This window comes from Pagrus pagrus (assembly GCF_965226575.1).
Source record: "Pagrus pagrus genome assembly, chromosome: 23".
Lineage (NCBI taxonomy): Eukaryota > Metazoa > Chordata > Actinopteri > Spariformes > Sparidae > Pagrus > Pagrus pagrus.
Window position 1 is genome coordinate 11,309,741 of NC_140205.1, and position 19,378 is coordinate 11,329,118.

The 19,378-nt window shown below is 40.9% G+C and overlaps 1 protein-coding gene across 1 annotated transcript; it reads right to left on the bottom strand.

The window, feature by feature from the left end:
• Positions 1-1,742: 1,742 nt before the first annotated feature.
• ano6 (anoctamin 6) lies at positions 1,743-19,265 on the bottom strand. Its single transcript, XM_084345828.1, has 20 exons — positions 19,015-19,265; positions 14,215-14,285; positions 13,571-13,699; positions 11,027-11,092; positions 10,649-10,936; positions 10,424-10,537; positions 9,365-9,480; positions 9,031-9,165; positions 8,773-8,878; positions 7,915-7,975; positions 7,621-7,766; positions 7,090-7,167; positions 6,597-6,825; positions 6,339-6,508; positions 6,155-6,252; positions 5,872-6,002; positions 5,185-5,390; positions 4,901-5,097; positions 4,543-4,648; positions 1,743-4,451 (listed from the first exon to the last, which is right to left on the bottom strand). The coding sequence occupies exons 1-20, from the start codon at positions 19,106-19,108 to the stop codon at positions 4,233-4,235; spliced, it is 2,760 nt and encodes a 919-aa protein (XP_084201954.1). The 5' UTR covers positions 19,109-19,265; the 3' UTR covers positions 1,743-4,232.
• Positions 19,266-19,378: the final 113 nt, after the last annotated feature.

Consider the following 19,378-nt stretch of genomic DNA (forward strand, 5'->3'; position numbering starts at 1 on the left):
AAGGGGGCAACAGTCAATAACAGTAAGTGTTGCTGTGAGACCTTTATCCTTTAATTATGGGGAAAGAAAGCATACTGCTTTAATGCCATGTCAAAATAAGCTTGTGTCGAGGTGTATTTACTAACCAATAATTTTGTATATTAAAGGGTCTCTGTGTAACATTTTTATTTTATCAATTTACCTGTATTAATTTGAACTCCCCTGTCTCTCTTGGTTGCCTACACAAGCCTGTGGATGATTTGTTGAAGTTGTTTAAAGCCTCTGGACTGGGGATTTCTTTCAGAAAGCCTCGGGTTGGATTTTCCGCCACAGTCCAAAGGATGGAACTCGATTGTCTTGTCTCAGAACCTCTCTCTGCTTCGCTAACAGAGAGCAACAGCAGCTAACGCTAGTTTAGAAATGGAGTCCGCTAACGTAAACGACGATCGGCCTCCGGCACAACACAGGACGTAACAGAGCGCCTTTAAACGCATGAAAAGTCACATCTACAATAGAAAATGCAGACTTACAGCAAAAAATAAAGATCTGAATGAAAAGAAACCAGTTATGTGACATTCATACTTTTTCTGATAAAAGGAAAATTTTAAATTTTAAATGAGATAAAAGGAAAATTTTCCCTTAATTACCTGTGTTGCCTTCAGAAAATGTTGACAAGGGTTCAAGTTTCAGTTCAAGTTCTTCGATGGGAACTGTCACAGCAGTGTGGTTGTTTTAATCTGCTTTTAATCTACAGAAGATGTAAATTAGCTCTAAACTGACCCTGGTACAATGCAAACGGCAACATTTATGTTTAATATTGTACGTGGTCCCTCGACAAATCCTGCTCAACACTTAAATTTAGCTGTTCACTTACCTCTGGGTTGTTTATTTACAACAAACAGTTCCAAACCGTTCTGGTCCTGCAGGGTTCCCGTCAGGCCCCTTGGATGAGAGCCGAAACACTGTCAAGTATCTACAACCAAGTCCGGTTGACCTAGATTCAACCCTCCCTGGATATGTGCAGAGAATAGAGAGTAGCTGTGGTTGCAATAACTTTTTTGATCCCGTTATCCGAACTAGGGAGGTAATTATCTTGTTTTGTTTTTTTTTTTATCTCAAAATTACAAGACGAGGAGAAAAACCTTGAAAAATTGCATACTGTACTGCTGCATATGTGAAAAAAGTAGTATAAAGCCTTTTGTGGCTCCAGAGGAATCTGCATGTAATCTGATAAATTGTCTCAGTGATGTCAGTCTGGCAACGTTGCATTGTGGGTAACGTAGGCGCCAGGTCTTGAAAAGGAAGATGAATGTGTGGAATAAAAAAGACAACACCTCTGGTTCTGCTGTATCGACTCTGATCATTCGTGTTTAAACTGCCCATAATGAGTTCAACAGTTTTGTATGAGTGCAATGAAAACCTGGTGCCTTCATTACCCACAATGCAACTTAGCAACATCAGGGCAACTTATCACAAGAGTGACATCACTGGAGGCAATTTATCAGATGACGTGAAGCTTCCTCTGGAGCCACAAAAGACTTTATACTACTTTCTTACTCATATGCAGTTGTACTCCCCGAGACCTGTAAACACACTTGAAAGTGTAAAATTGGTGGAGTTACCCTTTAAGAGGAGTAAAAAGAGGCTGGAACAAGTCGATGAGCTTATGTTTCAAGCTCCAATGACATTGCAGCTGCAGTGATGTAGTCAGTACACTGTAATATCTGTTATCAAACTTACTACAAACGGGAAAAAAACAAGCATTGTTGGAAAGTTTTTTTCTTTCTTAATCTTGAGAGATTCTTTAAAGAGTAAAAAAGTACATGAAAGAAACTTTTACATAAAACAATTTCATGGCTTTGTATAAAGGACAGGATAAATATGCATCATCAGATATCGATGGTATATGATACTGTTTATGTGACATGATACTGTTTATGTGACAAGGCGAGGTGATAATACAGCAGAGGTATTGAAATAACATTTCAGCTTAAAAGTAGGGATGCACGATAGATAGAAGAAATTAACAATTCTGCTGATTTGATTACACTTTAAAGGAGGACATTTTTTTCCCCTTTCCTTCAGTGTTTTAATAGGTTCTTGTGCATGTAAAAGGTCCAACAAGTCTGCACCAACAGAAACTCCTCTCTCCCACAGAAAACACTGCTCCTGAAATGCCTCGTCAGTAGTCCCGCCTTTAATTCTGTGCCTTCGTGACATTGTTACATCACCATGTCACAATTTTGCATATTCTACGCCTAAAATTAATTTAGCGCAGCTGCTCTGTTGGTGTTAGCGGTGCTGGGTCAGGCGTGTGTGAGCCGACCAATCGGAGCAGACTGAGGGGGCATTTATAGCGACAGTGCTGCAGTATGAGAAAACTGATGTGTTTTCGAACCTGAAAATGAGCATCGTATGTCTCCTTTAATCTGCCAGTGGACCATGAAGATAAGAGTTGGCATAATAATATCCTATTTCCACTATATGAGAGACTTGATTTCTACTCAGTTAGCTGCAACAAAATATATATATTGGCATTGGCAATCTAAAAAAAACGAGTTTGGGAAATATAGGCACATTCAATATGGTCAAAAACCCAATATGATGTGTCCGTGTTTAAAAGGCTTACAGAGCTACATTTAGTCAGTGGCTTTAGGTTTGTAACTCCTCAGCTGTGTAACATCGTGAGCTGAACCTCAAAAAGAAACAAAAACATTGCATTCAAAAGCAATTTCTGTACATAGTAATACTGATGTTACGTGACAGCGTTAAAGTAAAACAATCAGAGCAGTGGCTCTTGTTGGCTACAGGTGTGTGTGAAAGCTCTGAGCCCCCAGCATGTAGCACAATGGACGGAGTGAGACTCTGCAGTGCTGATGTAGCCGAGCTAAAACTTACTGTAGTCATAAAACTGGAGGACACACACACAAAAGAAATCAACCAACTCAAGGTCGACACACTAGCTTTTTCCAGAGCTTTCAACCTTGTAGCTTCTGTTTCGGCCCAGCACGGATGAGAAGTCTTAGAAGGGCTATGAGACCTGTAGTCACCACTATTGTCATTACTTTATATACTGCTGGGTATCCTGATCTAAAATAAAACATCATCATTTTTCACAACAGCTTGAATTTTGTGTTAAAGGTGCAATATGTAGGAATCGGCCACCTGTCAAATTCATACTTAAACCAATCCGGGGGGTAGCATTTCACCGTGGCTGCCAATAACTGCTGCTAGCTGTAGCTGCCATTAGCTACTTAGCTCATTTAGCCATGCAGCTAGTGGTACTGGGAGCAAGCTGACTGGATATCTCTGCAATACATTACAATATTACTTCACGTTTGGTTGATAATTCATTTTTTAACGTTTTTCACTAAAATTCTTACATATTGCACCTTTTAATAATACGTATCTGCTCAGTAACTAGCGGCTGTCAAATACATGTAGTGGAAAATAGGGGACAGCGCACTGGTAGAGTAATCACTAATTGCTGCTATATGTAGCCACTGTTAGCTAGCTAGCTCTGTTAGCTGTGCAGCTAGGGGTCCTGAACTGGAGCTGGGAGCACCAGGGGAGTGTCCACGTTTACACCACTGACACAGGAGCCTTGGAGCTGGTTAGCATGCTAACTTTTAAGCTCATTTTTGTACATTTTTCAGCTAAAATCTTACATGTTGCACCTTCAAGTAAAATAAAAGGGAAGTACTCAAGTGCTCAAGTGCCTAAACATTGTTCTCAAGTAGAGTACTTGAATAAACTGTACTCGAAAGCTCCAGAAAAACACTAGTAAGTAAACACTGAGTTAGATTGTTTTTGTTTTGTTGTTGTCACGCTCAGTCCACCAAATGGTTGGTCTTAATTAGTGCGATGCTTCAGAACATAAGGCACTGATTTGACATCTCTAGTTTTACTAGAAAACAAAAAGTGATAAAGGACAGATGCACTGTTCTTTTCTTTCCTTTGCCTTTGACCCTCTTTGGCCCTACAGAAGCCAAACACACAGCGGGGGTCCGGTGTGTGAGGACCGGACGAGAGTGGTTTCTCCTTTCTTTGTCAAGCAGCCTGGCAGGAAACTTCAGCGGCGGTCTTTCTTCTTGGTTGCTTCACATTTTCCATAACAAAAGTCAACACCTTGTTTCGGGCCTTTAATTCTGTCACTGCTTCACAAGGCGTTCAGTCAGTATTTAAAGAGATGTGGATAGTCATGTATGTACAGTATCAGGGACGTGATCTCTTTGACACATTTTCCTTTAGTGTCAGAAATCAAGCTCCAATTCGTCCATCGCCGTGCTCGCTTCCGTCACTTTAAAAGTATCGTCGATGACTGGTTTCAAACGTTTGCTCACCAGCTTGAGGTTGGTCTCGTGGAGGATAACCTGCGTCAGGTACTTCTCCCGTTTGATCTGTTCTTTGACGGCGTACGGGACGTCTGGGATCATGTAGGACAGGATGAACTTGGTGAGGTAAACAATGTGCTGTGAGGAGGAGAAGATGAAGAGACACCTCCATTAGTATGTTTTATTGATCGGTGTTTTCATAATCATTTCCTGTTTTGTTCGTACCCACCTCTACAACAATTATAAAAGCCATTTTGGCAGCGATCACATGCCAGTACTGCATGGTGTACTCATACTGCCTGTGGTGTCCGGGAGGAAAACGAAAATCTCGATACCTAGGAAAGCAAAGTTTTTAATAGTTTTCTTCAGAGCGCAAATAAGATTTGTCCCACAACTGTCATCTATTGAACTCACCATCTTACTTTGTTTATTTTAAACAGTCTGAACATCAGAACACAACATTATGTCTGGTCATTTTTGCATGCTGCCACTGCTCCAATACAACATAATACTGTAAAACTCAAGAGTTTTGTCTTAGGGAATAATATATCACGTGATATGAAACTATGAACAACACACAGATGTACCTGCAGGTGGTCATGTTGGGAACTTTGCCGATGGGCATGCTAAAGTTGGAGAAGTCGTCAGTGTTGAATATAGACAGAGAGCTGTTGATGTAGCCTTGCATGGTGTGACCAGGGTAATCTCCATATGGGTACACAGAGAAAGACCAGTAGTAGACCAACCGTGGGATCATGTCTGATGTGAAAGCAATGATCATGGCCTGTTGAGACACCAGAACATAAAGTAAATGTAGTGACAGAGAGAAATAATCATGAAACCTAATAACTCAGCGTGAACACTAACTTACATTCGTTGCCACTGCCAATATAGCGACGCCTTGAAGAATGGGCTGCCAGGCCCCTATATCTTGGGCCTTCTCCGGCACAACGCGGCGAAACTGAGTGGTGATTTTCCACGCGTCGACTCGAATCTCAAACAGGTTGTTGACCAGAGCCAGGACCGGAGCCAGAGGGAAGGAGGCCACAAACAGGGTCACAAAGCCAAACTGGATGACTGTGAGAGACGAGGTACGTGTATAAAAAAGTTAATTTCGAACTAGTTAGTTAGCTTAGCATTCAGACCAGAACTCAACTCTTGGCCCTGGGCCAAGGATATAACGCATGAAAAGCCTTTAGTCAGTCACACACTGGCACCTTATAGATCTGTGTTAAGTATAGGGAGGAGGGAGGGGATAACCCTGCTCTGGAGCAGGGCCAGCACAAGGCTAAAATCACAGTTAGCTCTCTTTGGAAAGTGCCAGTGTGAAAGCTTCTTAGCCCGGAGCTAACAGCTCCTTTAGTCTAGGGCTAAGTGAAGTGTGAGAAGCCCTTTTGTGAGAATTACAGTGTGTGGTGCAACCTGTTTTGCTATTTTCGTGACACATTAGTCTCCTCTTTGTAAACTCTTGCGTTGTAATTATGCTACGCTTGAACTTCAGAACATCTCGTGCAACCGGCTCCAGGTGTGCAGCTGTAGAAGTGTCAGAGGCTCTTACCCATCTCGAGATATTCATAGAACAGTCCTAGTTTTGACACAGGCTGGAGCCGGTAGTCCTGTTCCCACCGTGGGATCACCTTCTCTGAGCCCACACGGGTGCAGTAGCGGAAGATCAAATTTTTCACCCACCTGCAGAGGGGTGGAAGAGATCATATACAGTAACAGTGACTCAGTATGACAATAGAGAGCTGATGTATGATTAGCTATAAGCGCCTTGGCTCTGACACGTCCGCTTGTTTTTATATTTAACAAAAAATTGGCCTTAGATTCTGACTTCTTACGGTAGCAAGACCTCTTGGATGTTGTTCCAGATGGCTTTTCCACCCATGATGATGGAGAGCTGAGTCGTCAACTCGATCAGACAACCACCAGGATCACACTGCAGGACAACAACACGATAGAGAAAGTGTCAAGAATAAATAATGGGGATGTTAGACACATCAGAGCAAGGTGGACATACTCTACCTCCTCGTTTCGGTATTTTCCCAGGAGATAAACAGGGTCTCCAGGGTAGCCAACTGCTTTCCCTTTGGCGAAGGCGATGTAGAAACAGGAGGAGTAATAGTTGACAAACTGAAAGAGGAACATCTTCAGGGTCAAGCTGTTCTCGTAGTCCGTCTTGGTCCGCGGTAGCTCTGTTATTGTGCGTCAGATGAGAAAGAGTTCAGGAACGGGAAAAGGAAACCACTTGGAAGTCTGTGATGAAGGAGGATTCAAACTCACCAAAGTCGGTGATCCAGATGGCGACCCGCTCGTAGAGGATGTTGAGGATCATAATTACGACAAAGCTGATGAGGGAGGCTGTGACGGACGTGGCCATCTGAGGAGTCACGTACTCCTTTAAAGGTTCAAGCTCCTTCAGGTCCTGAGCTCTGAGTCGAGCTGAGAAGGCAAAAAATGCAGCCAGGCGATAGACGGTGATGGCCACGATGGACGCCACGATCAACAGAATCTAAATGACAAAATATAATTGAAAAAGATTAATTTTCAATCTGTTTACATTTGAAAATATACTGTAGGTCATAGGTGGTTTTAGTTTATGGGTTTGTAATGTCACATCTACTTTTTCTTTCAAAAACATTTTCTCTAAAATTGGCACCAAATTACACATTAATCACTGAAAGTTCAGAGGAAATTGTTAGTGAAATCAATATCAGGGAATAATAACACGTTATAGACGAATACATTGAATTAAAAATGTTATTTATTACATTACCCAGAAAAAGACCGTCCCGATTCCTATCGACACCCGAACACATCGTCCGCAGGCTGTATATGGCACTTTTTCTTTGACCTAAAACACAAACAAACACTATGAAACACTGGACACTAACTCCAACGTGGAAAATCAAGCCAAACCTATATTTAAAATCCATCTTTAAAGAGCAATATGTAAGAATTTCAGTTGAAAACATAAAAGAAATGAACAGAATGTGAATAAATACCAGTTTTGACATTATAATGCCCATGTATTGTGTTGCTACTGAAGTTAGCACGCTAACCATCTAGCCCCGTCCCATCCCTGTCCAAAGCTTCTGTGCTGGCAGTATAAACAACAACCTTAACTAGTTAAGGCCAGCTACAGTTAGCAGCAGTTAGCAGTTAGCAGTTACTCAGGTTATATGCTGCCCTCTGCTGGTTTTGAGTATGAATTTGACAGGTTTCTCTAATTTTTAGTAAAGATTAAACCATTTTTCTGACTATGGGACACAACATCAGCTTAAAGAAGTCCGTGTGTGTGATTTACCCCTGTGACGGGGTTTTTCCTCTCATAGATACACTTGGCTTCATATTCTGGCCGAGGCGGCTGTTCCTGCTCCAGAAACTCCACCGTGTCCCACTCGTACTCCAGCTCCGCCTGGTAACGCTTCCAAAACTCCAGGAACAAAGTGACTGCAGACAGGAAACGAGCAGGAAAAAACAAGCAGGGCAATAATAAGAAACAAGGAAGCAACGTTAGTGTCCTCCTCCATATCACTTATGTACTGTGAATTGTGTCAAGATGAAAATGGACAAATCTTTGAAAATGTATGAAACTTACCCCAGATTGACATGAAAACTGCAAACACCAGAGTCCCAAAGTTATCAAATATACAAAGTTTCTACAGAAAAAAGAGAAAAAAGAGAAACAAGGAGGTCAAATTGTTACAGTTGTCTCCTGCTTACATGCAAATATTGTATTTATATTAGCAGTGACACACATTTAAATATGGAAATATTGTTACTGTATCTGTACTGTAAACCTAGACAATACACAAAGTGTTCTGATACCAGACTACATACAGGTGTCATATCTTTCAAATGATTTTAGTTATATTTTTATAATATGCAGTAATATTTTTGGCTTTATACTGTTTGTAAAATTAGATCCCAGTGGTGGTTGTGTACGATTGTTCCTGACTCATTTGTTTTAAACATTTCCAGTATCTCCAGAGTGTTGTTAAGTCCAAAAGTTAAGTCAAGGTTTTGGGTTTTTGGTTAGTCATTTCCTGTTTTATTTTGTTTATTCATGTGTTACTATGCACTTCCTGTCTTTGTCTTTTTTTCTGCCCTTTAACCTGCTCACCTTTTTATTAGATAATCACTCCCTCTGCCTGTAATTTTCCTTCATTCTTCTTCCGTTTGTGTTTTCCTGATTTTTTTCGCCATGGCTTTACTGTTTGTCCGCCATTTTTATATTACTCTTTTCCTCTTTTTGTTGCTTGCATTTTGGATTTTGGGACTTCGACCTGGTTATTCAAGCTCACTTCTTGTTTTTTACCTGCCTGTCTCTTTGTGTTTGGATCCCTTGTTGATACACATAACAGTAAGTAAAGATTTATTGAAAAAGAAGGAGCATTAAGTGAAAGAAATCTGTCATTTGGAAAGAAATCTGCAGTTGAAATGAAATAAAACTCACTTTTGAAGCTTCACAGGTGCTGTTCAACCTCCAGTATTTGCATTCCCTGTCACATTGTGGACACATCACAATCTGCCCTCCAATTTCAGGGTCACACACCTCTTTGCTGCAATATTTTAAACACAGAAGAAGAGATTATTAGACAAGACTGCACAGAAGGTTGAAAACTAGGCATGATGACAAGTTTTGATATGTGTTACACTTGTATAATTATATTGGATAATATCCAAGTTCTTGGGGACGTTTCAGCGAGTGTACCTCCAGGTGCTGGTTTCTTGAGTTTTGTATCCATAGATGAAACAACCCAGTCCCACAACAGCAGCAATAGCGAGCATTATGGTGTAGAAACCCAACCAGGCAAAGTAAATGCCAATCTTCTCCCCGTAATACTTCCTGTGGAGAAAACAATGGCAGTTTTTAATGTACTGTTCTCTGAGCAATCTAACTCAAGGTCAGAGACAAAAAAAGATTTGGCTCCTGCTTGAACACTCAGGAAATGTAACTGCAGTCCAGCACAGGAACAAAGACGCTTCGGTTTAAGCTGATTTAAAATACTGTCATGAAGGGGCTTTAACATAAATACTGCGTTAACCTGATGAGGTCAAGTGGTTGCATCTTGTAGAAGCTTTTGGGATGAGCCCATTCCTCATAGAGCAGGAACCTCTCGTTGGGGCAGCCCTCTTCTTTGGACTTGACGTTGAACCTGCACTGAAAAACCCAACAAGAAGGTAATACACAGAAGGGACAATTTTAGGTCACTAAAAGTACAAAATCATGCTAAGTACGACTGTGTTTAACCAAAAGAACTAACTAAAACATGAACATTTACAAGGGTAAGAGGTAATAAATATCACCATATAATTACTTAAGTCATAACCAGGTTACAGCTTTGTATTAACAAACACAAACAGGCAGTGATGAAATGTAACTAAGTACGTTTACTCAAGTACTGTATACAACATACATGTACATATATGAATTGTTTACTTTTACTTGTACTTTTAATACTTTGATCATTTATTTCCCGTTTTTTTCAACTTAAATACATTTAATTTCAGATATTTCAAGACTTTTACTAAAGAACTATTCACATGTCTGACTTTCACTTTTACCAACGTAACATTTTCACATGATATCTAAGAAAACAAGTCACAGCGTTAAGCTGTACAGTATTTATACATTCAATCTTTACAGTATTATCTTGAAACTAGTTTTCCTGGCGGCGTTCCCCACTTTCCTGTCGCTACCTGTGTCTCACTGTTTCCAAAATATCCGTCTCTTCGTCATACAGCAACAACCTCCATGCTGGAAACCTACACACTGAAACTGGCAAGTTACTCGAACACTAACCTGGTCGAAGGAGGAACTTCAGCATTATAATGTGGCGATTACCAGTTTTGAGTTACAACAATTGTCATGTGATTTGAAGGTATTAGTATCTTGTTTATATCTACAGTGTGATATTTTCCACTCAACAAGGAGCATCTGTAAAGTACACGATTTCCCCCCTGGGGATCAATTAAGGATTTCTGTGTGACTTAATTATTACCTCTTTATTATCAAACTATTACCTCACTATTACTGTGAGCTGTGAGGTAGAGTGCTACCGACTCAACACTGATGCAGAAGAAAGAAGTGTTAAGTCTCTTACGTCATGGAGGGGGTAGGCAGCTTTGTACACTCCGCCGTCCAGCAGTTTGGTGATGCCAAACTTCTTTACGCTCCCTCGTATTTCATACGGGGCTCGACTCAGGATGTAATATGCCTGAGGGAAGAAGATGAAGAGGTTTTATGTTTACAACCCAACAGAAATCCCTGAAAATCAAAATGAAATATGAAAACAACTTTTGAGCTGCAACAACAGGAGACAACTTACCATCCTGCTCCTCATGGACTGAGTGAAGAAGGCGTCTTTGTCCCTGACGTGGAAGTAGTCCAGACGGTCTTTCTCAAAGGGGGCGGTGAAGAACTCGGTCTCTTTCCTGATCAGGTCTTCGTTAGGGTAGAAGTACTTGGTGATGCAGGATAAATAGCGCCATGGGGACGGTCGGGAGGACAGGTCATTGGGCTGGATGGGGAGCTTTATGTGCAGGACCTCGGCGTAAGTGCACAGCACGTCCCACGGCATGTGGACTTTCACAAATGTCAGTTTGTCATCGATTACCTGCGAAACACAAAGGATGAGTCCAAGTTAAAAAAATACGGATGTTACCCTTTAAGTATGACACACAGTATGGGAGTGCAGTCTACTTACAGATCTTGTGGCCTCCAGCTCCATCCCCATCTTCATCAGGCTGGCCTCGAAGTACTCTCGCCGTCTCTGCAGAGAAGAACAGAGAAACAGTTTTTAGTGTTGAGCTGTTACGATGCTCCCCTCTGCTCTCTGGTCATTGTGATTCAGTTTCTGTTCATGCATGACTTATGTGCCGAGCCTGTAATGTAAATACTGAGCACATTTGTCAAAGTACTGCCAGGGTATGTGCACAGAAGCGTTTATTTAAGCTATGTTTATTTAACTTTTTTCGAAAGGAGACAGAATCACTTGATAACCTTTAAGTCAAGTCAGTTTTATTCACACAGCCCAATATCAGGCTTTACAATCTGTGCACCTTTCTTTATTTAAAGCAAAATGTAGAGGTAACAGCTCACGTACGGTATTTGGACATGTTCAAGTACCATAACATAGACATTACATTACACATTACACAAAGCATGACAAAACTGCAAGCGAGTCAGGGCAGGCTCTTGTTGGTGGTAGGCAGTGAAGTGAATTAATGGAAATGCTCTTTGAACACAGCTTTCCCCAAACCAAAAAACACATGACAAAAGAATTGAAGTAAATTAGTGTGATACACATTCAAATAATAAAGAAATAGTCTTGTTCGGACTCCTTGTAAACTTTTTGATGAGTATTTTGAGTATTTTCCTGTGTGTCATGACAGCCCTGTTGTCAACACACAGGAAATACCACAAGTGCGTGAACATTTCTACAAACATCATCAAATATTTAAAAGTCAATTTATCATCACTCCAAGCTAGCAGTTTAAGTAATAGCATCTGAAGTGAACCACACCCTTCCAGCAGAAAAAAGGTTTTGCAACTTCGGTTTGACCCACGTTCAGCGCTGGAAAAAACAAAGTGAAGGGAGTGCCTGGTACAGACTCTCATCCCTGACTGGATTTACTTTGCTTTGGGGTGATTATAACAGAGGAATTGCTTCAGTCGCACTGGATCAGTGGTGAAGAAGCTCATGAGCTCTGACTTGCAACAGCCTTCTCCCCCCAGAACCGACTAAAAACTGGCTGATCAGCTTCAACACACGTGCGTCTGCCTCCATGCATTACCTCATTTCACTGCTGCCAAAAAGCAACATACCATTCATCTGTCTATCGGTATTTTCCCACCCATTAAAGACCAGTGTTTCAGCAAGTTTGTACCAATTTCCAACTTCCCAGGAAACAGTCTTAACTTCAAAACCGCCTGGGGGTTTCGATTGCGACAGAGCAGGTAACAATCTGTGATGTCTGTGGCTCTGCAGTGTTTTCAAGCATTATATTGCACATCCCTTGGATCTATTGTGAAAGACGGCGGGAACAATCAGCGACAAACAACAGACCTCAGTACGTCAGTTCACGTCTCTGTGTTCGCAACTTGTGCCCTGATCCCTGACGTTTGGATTTGTGATGTGTAAATGCCGGACAAACCCGGATCAAGTGTTTGCTTTCTGACTTAACGTTGACTCTGAGAGTTTCAGACCAATGTGACGAAGTTGTGACTCACGCTGATCTGATTTGAATTTTCTTGGCAAAGTTTTGGCGGTGTAAGTGAAGGAGTAACGCTCTTCATTTCAACAGCCTCCCTCAGGGCACGCAGCTGTACTGAATAACTCAGAGTACACAATGTTGAATGAACGTTAAGTACGGCATACAGGAACTATAAAAACAATGTACGCCCGGCTCTTCCCTTTCTGGATAATTAAAGGTGAAAGCGATATTGTTCACACTGCGCTGAACACACGCTTGTTACTTTAGCGTCATAGACAGTGATCCTGCTGCAAATAACAACTCCCTGTACAAATAGGCAAGGGTCAATATGACTGGTATGTGTTGATTACTTTTCATCAGTTATTTGGTCAGTGATGTCCTCAAATGTTTTGTCCACAACCAAAAGATATTCAGTTTGCTTTATATAGAGTAAAAGAAACAGAAAATATTGAGATTTAAGAAGCTGAATCAGAGAATTTTGACTTTTTATAGGCAGATTAATTTAATAGATGACAAATGATCAATTAAAATGTCATAATCAACCATATATTTTCTTAGAAGTGCTCATTTGTATTCCGGTCTGTTTCTTGTCTGATTCACTTTGCAATAATGAATTTGTCTGTCGCACAAAGATGTCATCGATCGACTTTTTTGATTTGAACTTGTGCAAAAAGTACAGTTAAAAACTTCTATTTATGAAGGCAAATGATTTTATTTTTTTTAACAGGCCTATAAACAGAGACAGAGCTTTGACACAGGGATTAGCAGTTTGCAGGAGCTAACATGAGCTTTGCGTGCCTTTAAAGTCACATGTTTACAGTGGTATTCAATGAAGGGAAACGGGAAAGGGAAATGGTGATACAAGGCCAAATGAGCACGATGCTCGTCTAAAAGTCCAACAAGAAAGTGCAAAACAACCAAAATTATTACTGGAAAATGTACATAATTAACCTTTAAAGTACCTTCAGATTCAATATGATGTACTTGTACAAAACCAACCAGCTCTAGAAAAGGTTTTTAAAAATGAGACCTACCTTTTTCCGCTGGAACGTGTGCCTCTTCTCAAAGTCCTTCTTATCCTCATCCTCATAGACCAGGATGAAGTCGATCCTCCTCACGCCGTCGTTGAAGAACAAGGAGTCCGGCTGGTCGTTGAACTCGGTCTGTGGGCAAAAACAAGGCTCGCTGGATAACTCTGCTGCCTGATATTCGTAAATCTCTTCCTCCATAATGTCATACATGGTGACCGGAGAGAGGAGAGACTGCGTGTGGACGGACTGTGTAGAGGAACTGTCGTGTTAAACAGCGACAGTCAAACAGCCTATTTAACCGGCAATGTGGGCCATGCAGGAGAAGTGGGTAGAGTCAACAAACATTATGACACACCCCATCATCTCTCTCTCTGTCTCTCCTTCTCCTTGTGACACCACAAGGTATTAATGAAGCATAACTGCTTGCATGATCCAGCATTTTTCTGCCATATTTTAACTGTATAAATGTGCCTTAAGAAAAGCTTAAGAAACTATAGATTATTTGGCTCCAATTTTCATAATAGTCATACAAAATATATGAATAATATTTGAAAGATACCAGTGACATCTTCCTGCACGTGGACAGTAAGGAAACGTAATTAAAACATATACATTTGATTGATGTGCTATAATGGTGTGTGACTCACCAGCTCTGCTTTGGCTACTGTTGTTCCTTCTTTAATACTTTCATATGTTGGCAAGAACTCCTCTGGGTACACTGTGAAACACAAACAGAGAAATGTTAAATTAATTTAACTCAACTGAGGCTATAAATCAGAAACAAAACAGAAATGTATCCAAGGACCAATTGGCAAAGTATTATTATTTTATTATCGGTGCCGAAAGAATTATTGTAAGGCAAAATGTTCTATATTATGGTGTACATGTGTACTTAAGGGTTAAATATGTAAGAATTTTATAATAAAACATTTGAAAAATAACTTAAGTTGTCAAATCAATGTGAAGAAATAACCTTCTCATGACATCTGCTGAAGTTCGCATGCTAACCAGCTAGCCTTGTGCCTGAAAACCTCTTTCTCCCAGCGGTCCGAAGCTTCAGGCCGTCAACGCTCCCAAAATAGTCTACCTAGCTGCGCGGCTAACTGAGCTAACAAGCTAACAGCAGCTATACAGTCATGGATGGATAAACAGCAGCATACAGTTAGCAGCAGTTAGCAGCTACTCTGTTGATATGCTGCCCGTTTGTTGGGAGAGTTCAACCGGTTGTGAATCCTCACAAACTGCACCTTTAAGGTCTAAACTCATAGAAACATGTTTTTCAAGCTAGACTTTAACTTATCGAACGCACACAGTTTACTGTTTACAGTGGCATTTCTAACTTCCTTTCTTAAAAGGTAATGATATGTCCAGCTGAAACTCATTACCTTAATCACTACTTTCTGAAAAGTACACACATTATTATGTGACGCTCATCTGAATCGCCTGCTTGGGACGGACATCATAATACATCCAGTCTAGCCGCCATTTACCTGCAGCTCAGTTGAAGCTGTGCTTGTTACAACAGAGCGACCAAGTACAATTTAATGTAGCACCCTGCTACATTTTAAACCCTTAAAAGTCTAAACAACAGCTAGGCTAACCGGATGCTAAGTGACACAGCAAGTACAACACAGTTATGTGTTTACATACATTCAAAAGAAAAGCAGCAGATATATTGCTACAAGATTTCTTTTATTTTCAAGTCTTAATATCAGATGCCCTAAAAAAAATCCAGCGGTATGTCTTTAATATTTACCAAAACTTTGTCCAAACATATTCTTTGTGCTACACCCCAAAACTGTAAATAACGGCTTATATACACTTTTTATTTCCCTTAAATTCTCTATGAAATTTAAATTCTCAGTAACTTTTATAATGTATTATTTATTACGTTGTAGAAGTAGTGTTTTTAGCCATGCTAGAAGAATACCCCTCGTCACGCATGCTAGCATGGCTGTTTAAATTGAGATTAAATTGTAGCATGCTAACACTTGTGGTACACCTGTCTCAGGTACACTGCTGTATGAAAAACTGACGGTTATCTGACCGTGTCGGCAACATTTACTTATCTAGGGTAATGAATTCTACTGTTTTAGGGTTATTAACATATATGTCAAGTTTATATCAAGTTTCATGGCTGTCAGGACACAATATTTGGTTTGTTCAACCAAAATCTTTATTCCTTTAAGGGTCATTGTGAAAAATTGCAACCCTAGCTAGCTAAGATGCTAAACTAAGATGGTGGACATGATAGCCTAAAGATTACACCAGCTAAACACTGTAACTGTGAGTCTGTGAGCATATTCACGTTAGCATTTAGCTCCTTGTTGTAACTGTATTCACCAGTGAAGAAGCCGCTAACTTTACAACCCATAATTCACACTGATACGTCCACACCTGGAAACTGACCGGGACAATATCCATGTTCTTTCTCAGTGGTTTCCACTGAAGCAGCACAGCCTTCAAACAGCGAGTGACCCTCTTAAAACCATCCAGTTTCCCCAGACGTCATGCTGGTGGCATCTTTTTTTTCTTTTCTTTTTTTAAAGCTGACACATGATTGCGCTCTAACCACAATGTTGTATGACTCCCTGGAAACAGAAAAGAAATAGGTCACCGCCTACTGCGGTGTTTCCCAAATACTCACTGAGGAATCTGAATCCAGCTTTCACGCCACTGACCACATCAACACCAAACAAAGAAGAGCAATAACTGCTACATACACTGTTTTATGTTTCATAATGGCTTTTTCTTTTAATTTAACAGATGACGGAACATCCAGCATGGAAAGTCCTGCTGTCTTTCCATGTAAAACAGAGCACCAAGTGAAGACAGATGTTGTTTTCAAAACACACCGGCCATAGTAACATCCTGGGAAACTTCACTGAGGGAATCACCGCTCTTCAAATGACACTTTCCTTGAATAACGTCCTCCACAGTCTCAACTCTAACAAAGCTCGCTATGCAAGAAAGCGTTTGTCGCTGAGCCACGGACAAATTAACTGCTTATCCTTAATGGCTGTGCCTCAGGCTATTGTTATTTTCATACATGCTCGCAACGGCCCGGCTTTTTCATACATTCTCACTTATAAAGGACGGAAACAAACAGCTGGTTAACTGTTTTTCCAGCTTTTTCCACCAACGACTGAAGGCCTACACCCTCACAGTGAGCTGTATCATCACATGTAAGTTAATGATGTAATGTATGAGGGCACAAGGCTGTGTGTTTAGGTGTTTGCTGTGGATTGGAGGTTTATTTTCTACTGTCACCATTTTGATGTGCAAAAAGAAATGACATCTGCCCCAGTTACTGAGTCATAAAAAGCCTCCTCGGCCTGCAGTGAGTCAGTGAGCATGATTCTTGTGAAAAGCACGCTGAATCTATGCCCATAAAAAAAAATCTGCCTTCTTCGCCACAACCCACCCGCCCAGCGCTCACTTCCTCTCTAGAGGACATCCTCCATAACAACACGCAAAATAATAAAAGCAGACCAAACAAACAGAGAGAGACTGCATTCTTTGACAGCAACAGATGTGCCAGGCTGGGTTTTTTTCTTTTTATAGTCTGTGCAGCATGAAGATGTAAGATACACATAATATCTGACCTAACGTTCAAACAACTTACGTCATTAAGTTAAATGCCAAGTGTTCATCTCACCATCTGACAGGAAATTCTCCTCGGCATCAGTTTAATGTCTTTCAGGGGCAGAGTCAGCCGGAGGATCTCGCTTCAACATTAGCAGTTAGCGAGTATAATTGCAAAATTTGATTGTGAGATGGTCACTGATGATTCATTTTCACTGAGAATAGAAACAGAGCTGACCACTAGTAACCTGGCAACACCATCAGTGAGAGCAGTGTTGGGCACGTGGTGAAAACAGACTTCCTGTATCACCAGCGGGTTCGTTCGTACACTATTGGGCTAGAAATAAACTACAAAACCATTATCAGGACTCCACGGTGCAACTGTTGTGGTTGCACATGCGTCCAAAAACGTGAAGTGTGACTGAACATTTGCACCGATGCACCTCAAATCTAGAAGTTCTGCTTTAAAGTCTTTTTTTTTCTGCAATATCTTGTTGGCAGTGCTGTGATTGACATGAAGAAAACATTCGTCTTTCCCCTTTTTTCCTGTTAACGATCATTGACAGGAATTTTATGTAAATGTACATCAACGCATCTTCCTTAGTGACAGTCCTCTGTGTTTTTCTGCTGTTATCTCAGCATCAGTCTGCAACAAAGTGTGAACATTAATAATTCATTACACGTGAATATTGGCTCCATTTAGTAGAGTGCACTTTGGCATGGCCTTTGTGATCCAGTGTGAAAAGCACTGGTCCTTTCCATATGTTAAGGGCCTTTTGAATACTGACAGCTATTAAAGTGAACCCAAAGGACCGTTTGTCTGTCGGTGAACGATGAGGGAAAAAAAGCATGCAGAACCAGACAGGATATCACCGTGGGCGTCGAAAAAACACAAAAGAGCCTATAGATTGTGAAATCTTTCCCATAATATACAAGCATGTGAGCTGACAGCTGTGCAGACACTGTAACTACTGTACTGTAGCTGTAGGTTGCTATTATTCTAGTCCAAAGTTGTGGTTTCAGTTCGTAGATAGGAATGTAAGATGTGAGAAACAGTGTGGAGTGACGTGATCAGTCCCAGCCTCCAAAGTCGTGGCCTTTCAAGGAGCCACACCAGACCTCTAAGAGAAAAACAACGATTTTAGCAGATTTTTCAGGGGTTCCCTTTAAAGTGATGATCGCCTAATATCAGTTATTTATACTCATTTGTGCAGCGAATACGGCGGTGTGAGCTTGTGTAAAAATGTGCATGCACCACACCCCCGCTGGTGTTGCTCTGATACCACACATGCCATGTGCATGACCTGAATGTTGAACCACAACCAATCTGTGTAACATTTGAAGAATTAGTGTTTCCTAAGTACAGAATTACAAGCAACCAAATGTACCCACATGTAAAAGTACTTTTAAGGCTTTTCAGTTGCGTTATCATACATTAATGAGTTATTATAACAGATGCATTAATATTTAAGCAGCATTTTAATGATGTGGCTATTGACATCTATAAGTAGTTCATAACACTGGATGTTTTTAAGTTGACCATGTGCTGATGATGTATATCCTCAATGTGACAGTAACTTAATGTAAAACAGGCCCCACATGTAGGCTGGTGAAGTGCTTTTCCATACATTAAGTTGCAGAAAAACACAGAAACATTAGAAGAGTAAATGTACTTCATTATGGTCCACCACTTCTAGTTTAGTTTACACCCATGTGATGAAGGAGTAGGCACAACAGATCAAGGCCATGTGGCCTGTATCTGCTGTGTCTCAAGTATGATGTGGACACTACCTCAGTTAACTGGAATAAAGTCCAGACGGTGTCTATGAACCAAAACCCCGAACTCTTGTGAAATCTCTTACCAACTTCCTCGTCTACCATGCCCAGTTCAGTATCACCCTCCATCTCCTCCGTCTCCGTCACGGAGTCCATCTCGAAGATATCGTTGTTGCTCATAGTCCTGTCTCTCTGCCAGTCACATCACCGAAAGTCCCCCAAAACCTGGTGTGGTGTATATCACAGCAGCATTAAAGCGCAGCCCCGTCCCCCGCGCGCATTCTCGCTTTATTTCCCAACATCGCTTGAGCCGCATAAAGTTTGAGTCAAGTTGTGACTTGAGAGAATGGAAATCAGACGGGTGGGGCTGGAGGCGGAGGAGGAGGAGGAGAGGAGGAGAGGAGGAGGGTGTTCATGTTGTTCAGCCACATTTGACAGGTCACGTTACGC

Coding starts and splice junctions, on each gene's coding strand:
- ano6 (XM_084345828.1), bottom strand. CDS start 19,108: ATGAGCAACAACGATATCTTCGAGATGGACTCCGTGACGGAGACGGAG. Junction 10,937..11,026: donor AGCTGGAGGCCACAAGATCT/GTAAGTAGACTG, acceptor TGTGTTTCGCAG/GTAATCGATGACAAACTGAC. Junction 6,826..7,089: donor TCGGGACGGTCTTTTTCTGG/GTAATGTAATAA, acceptor TTTGTCATTTAG/ATTCTGTTGATCGTGGCGTC.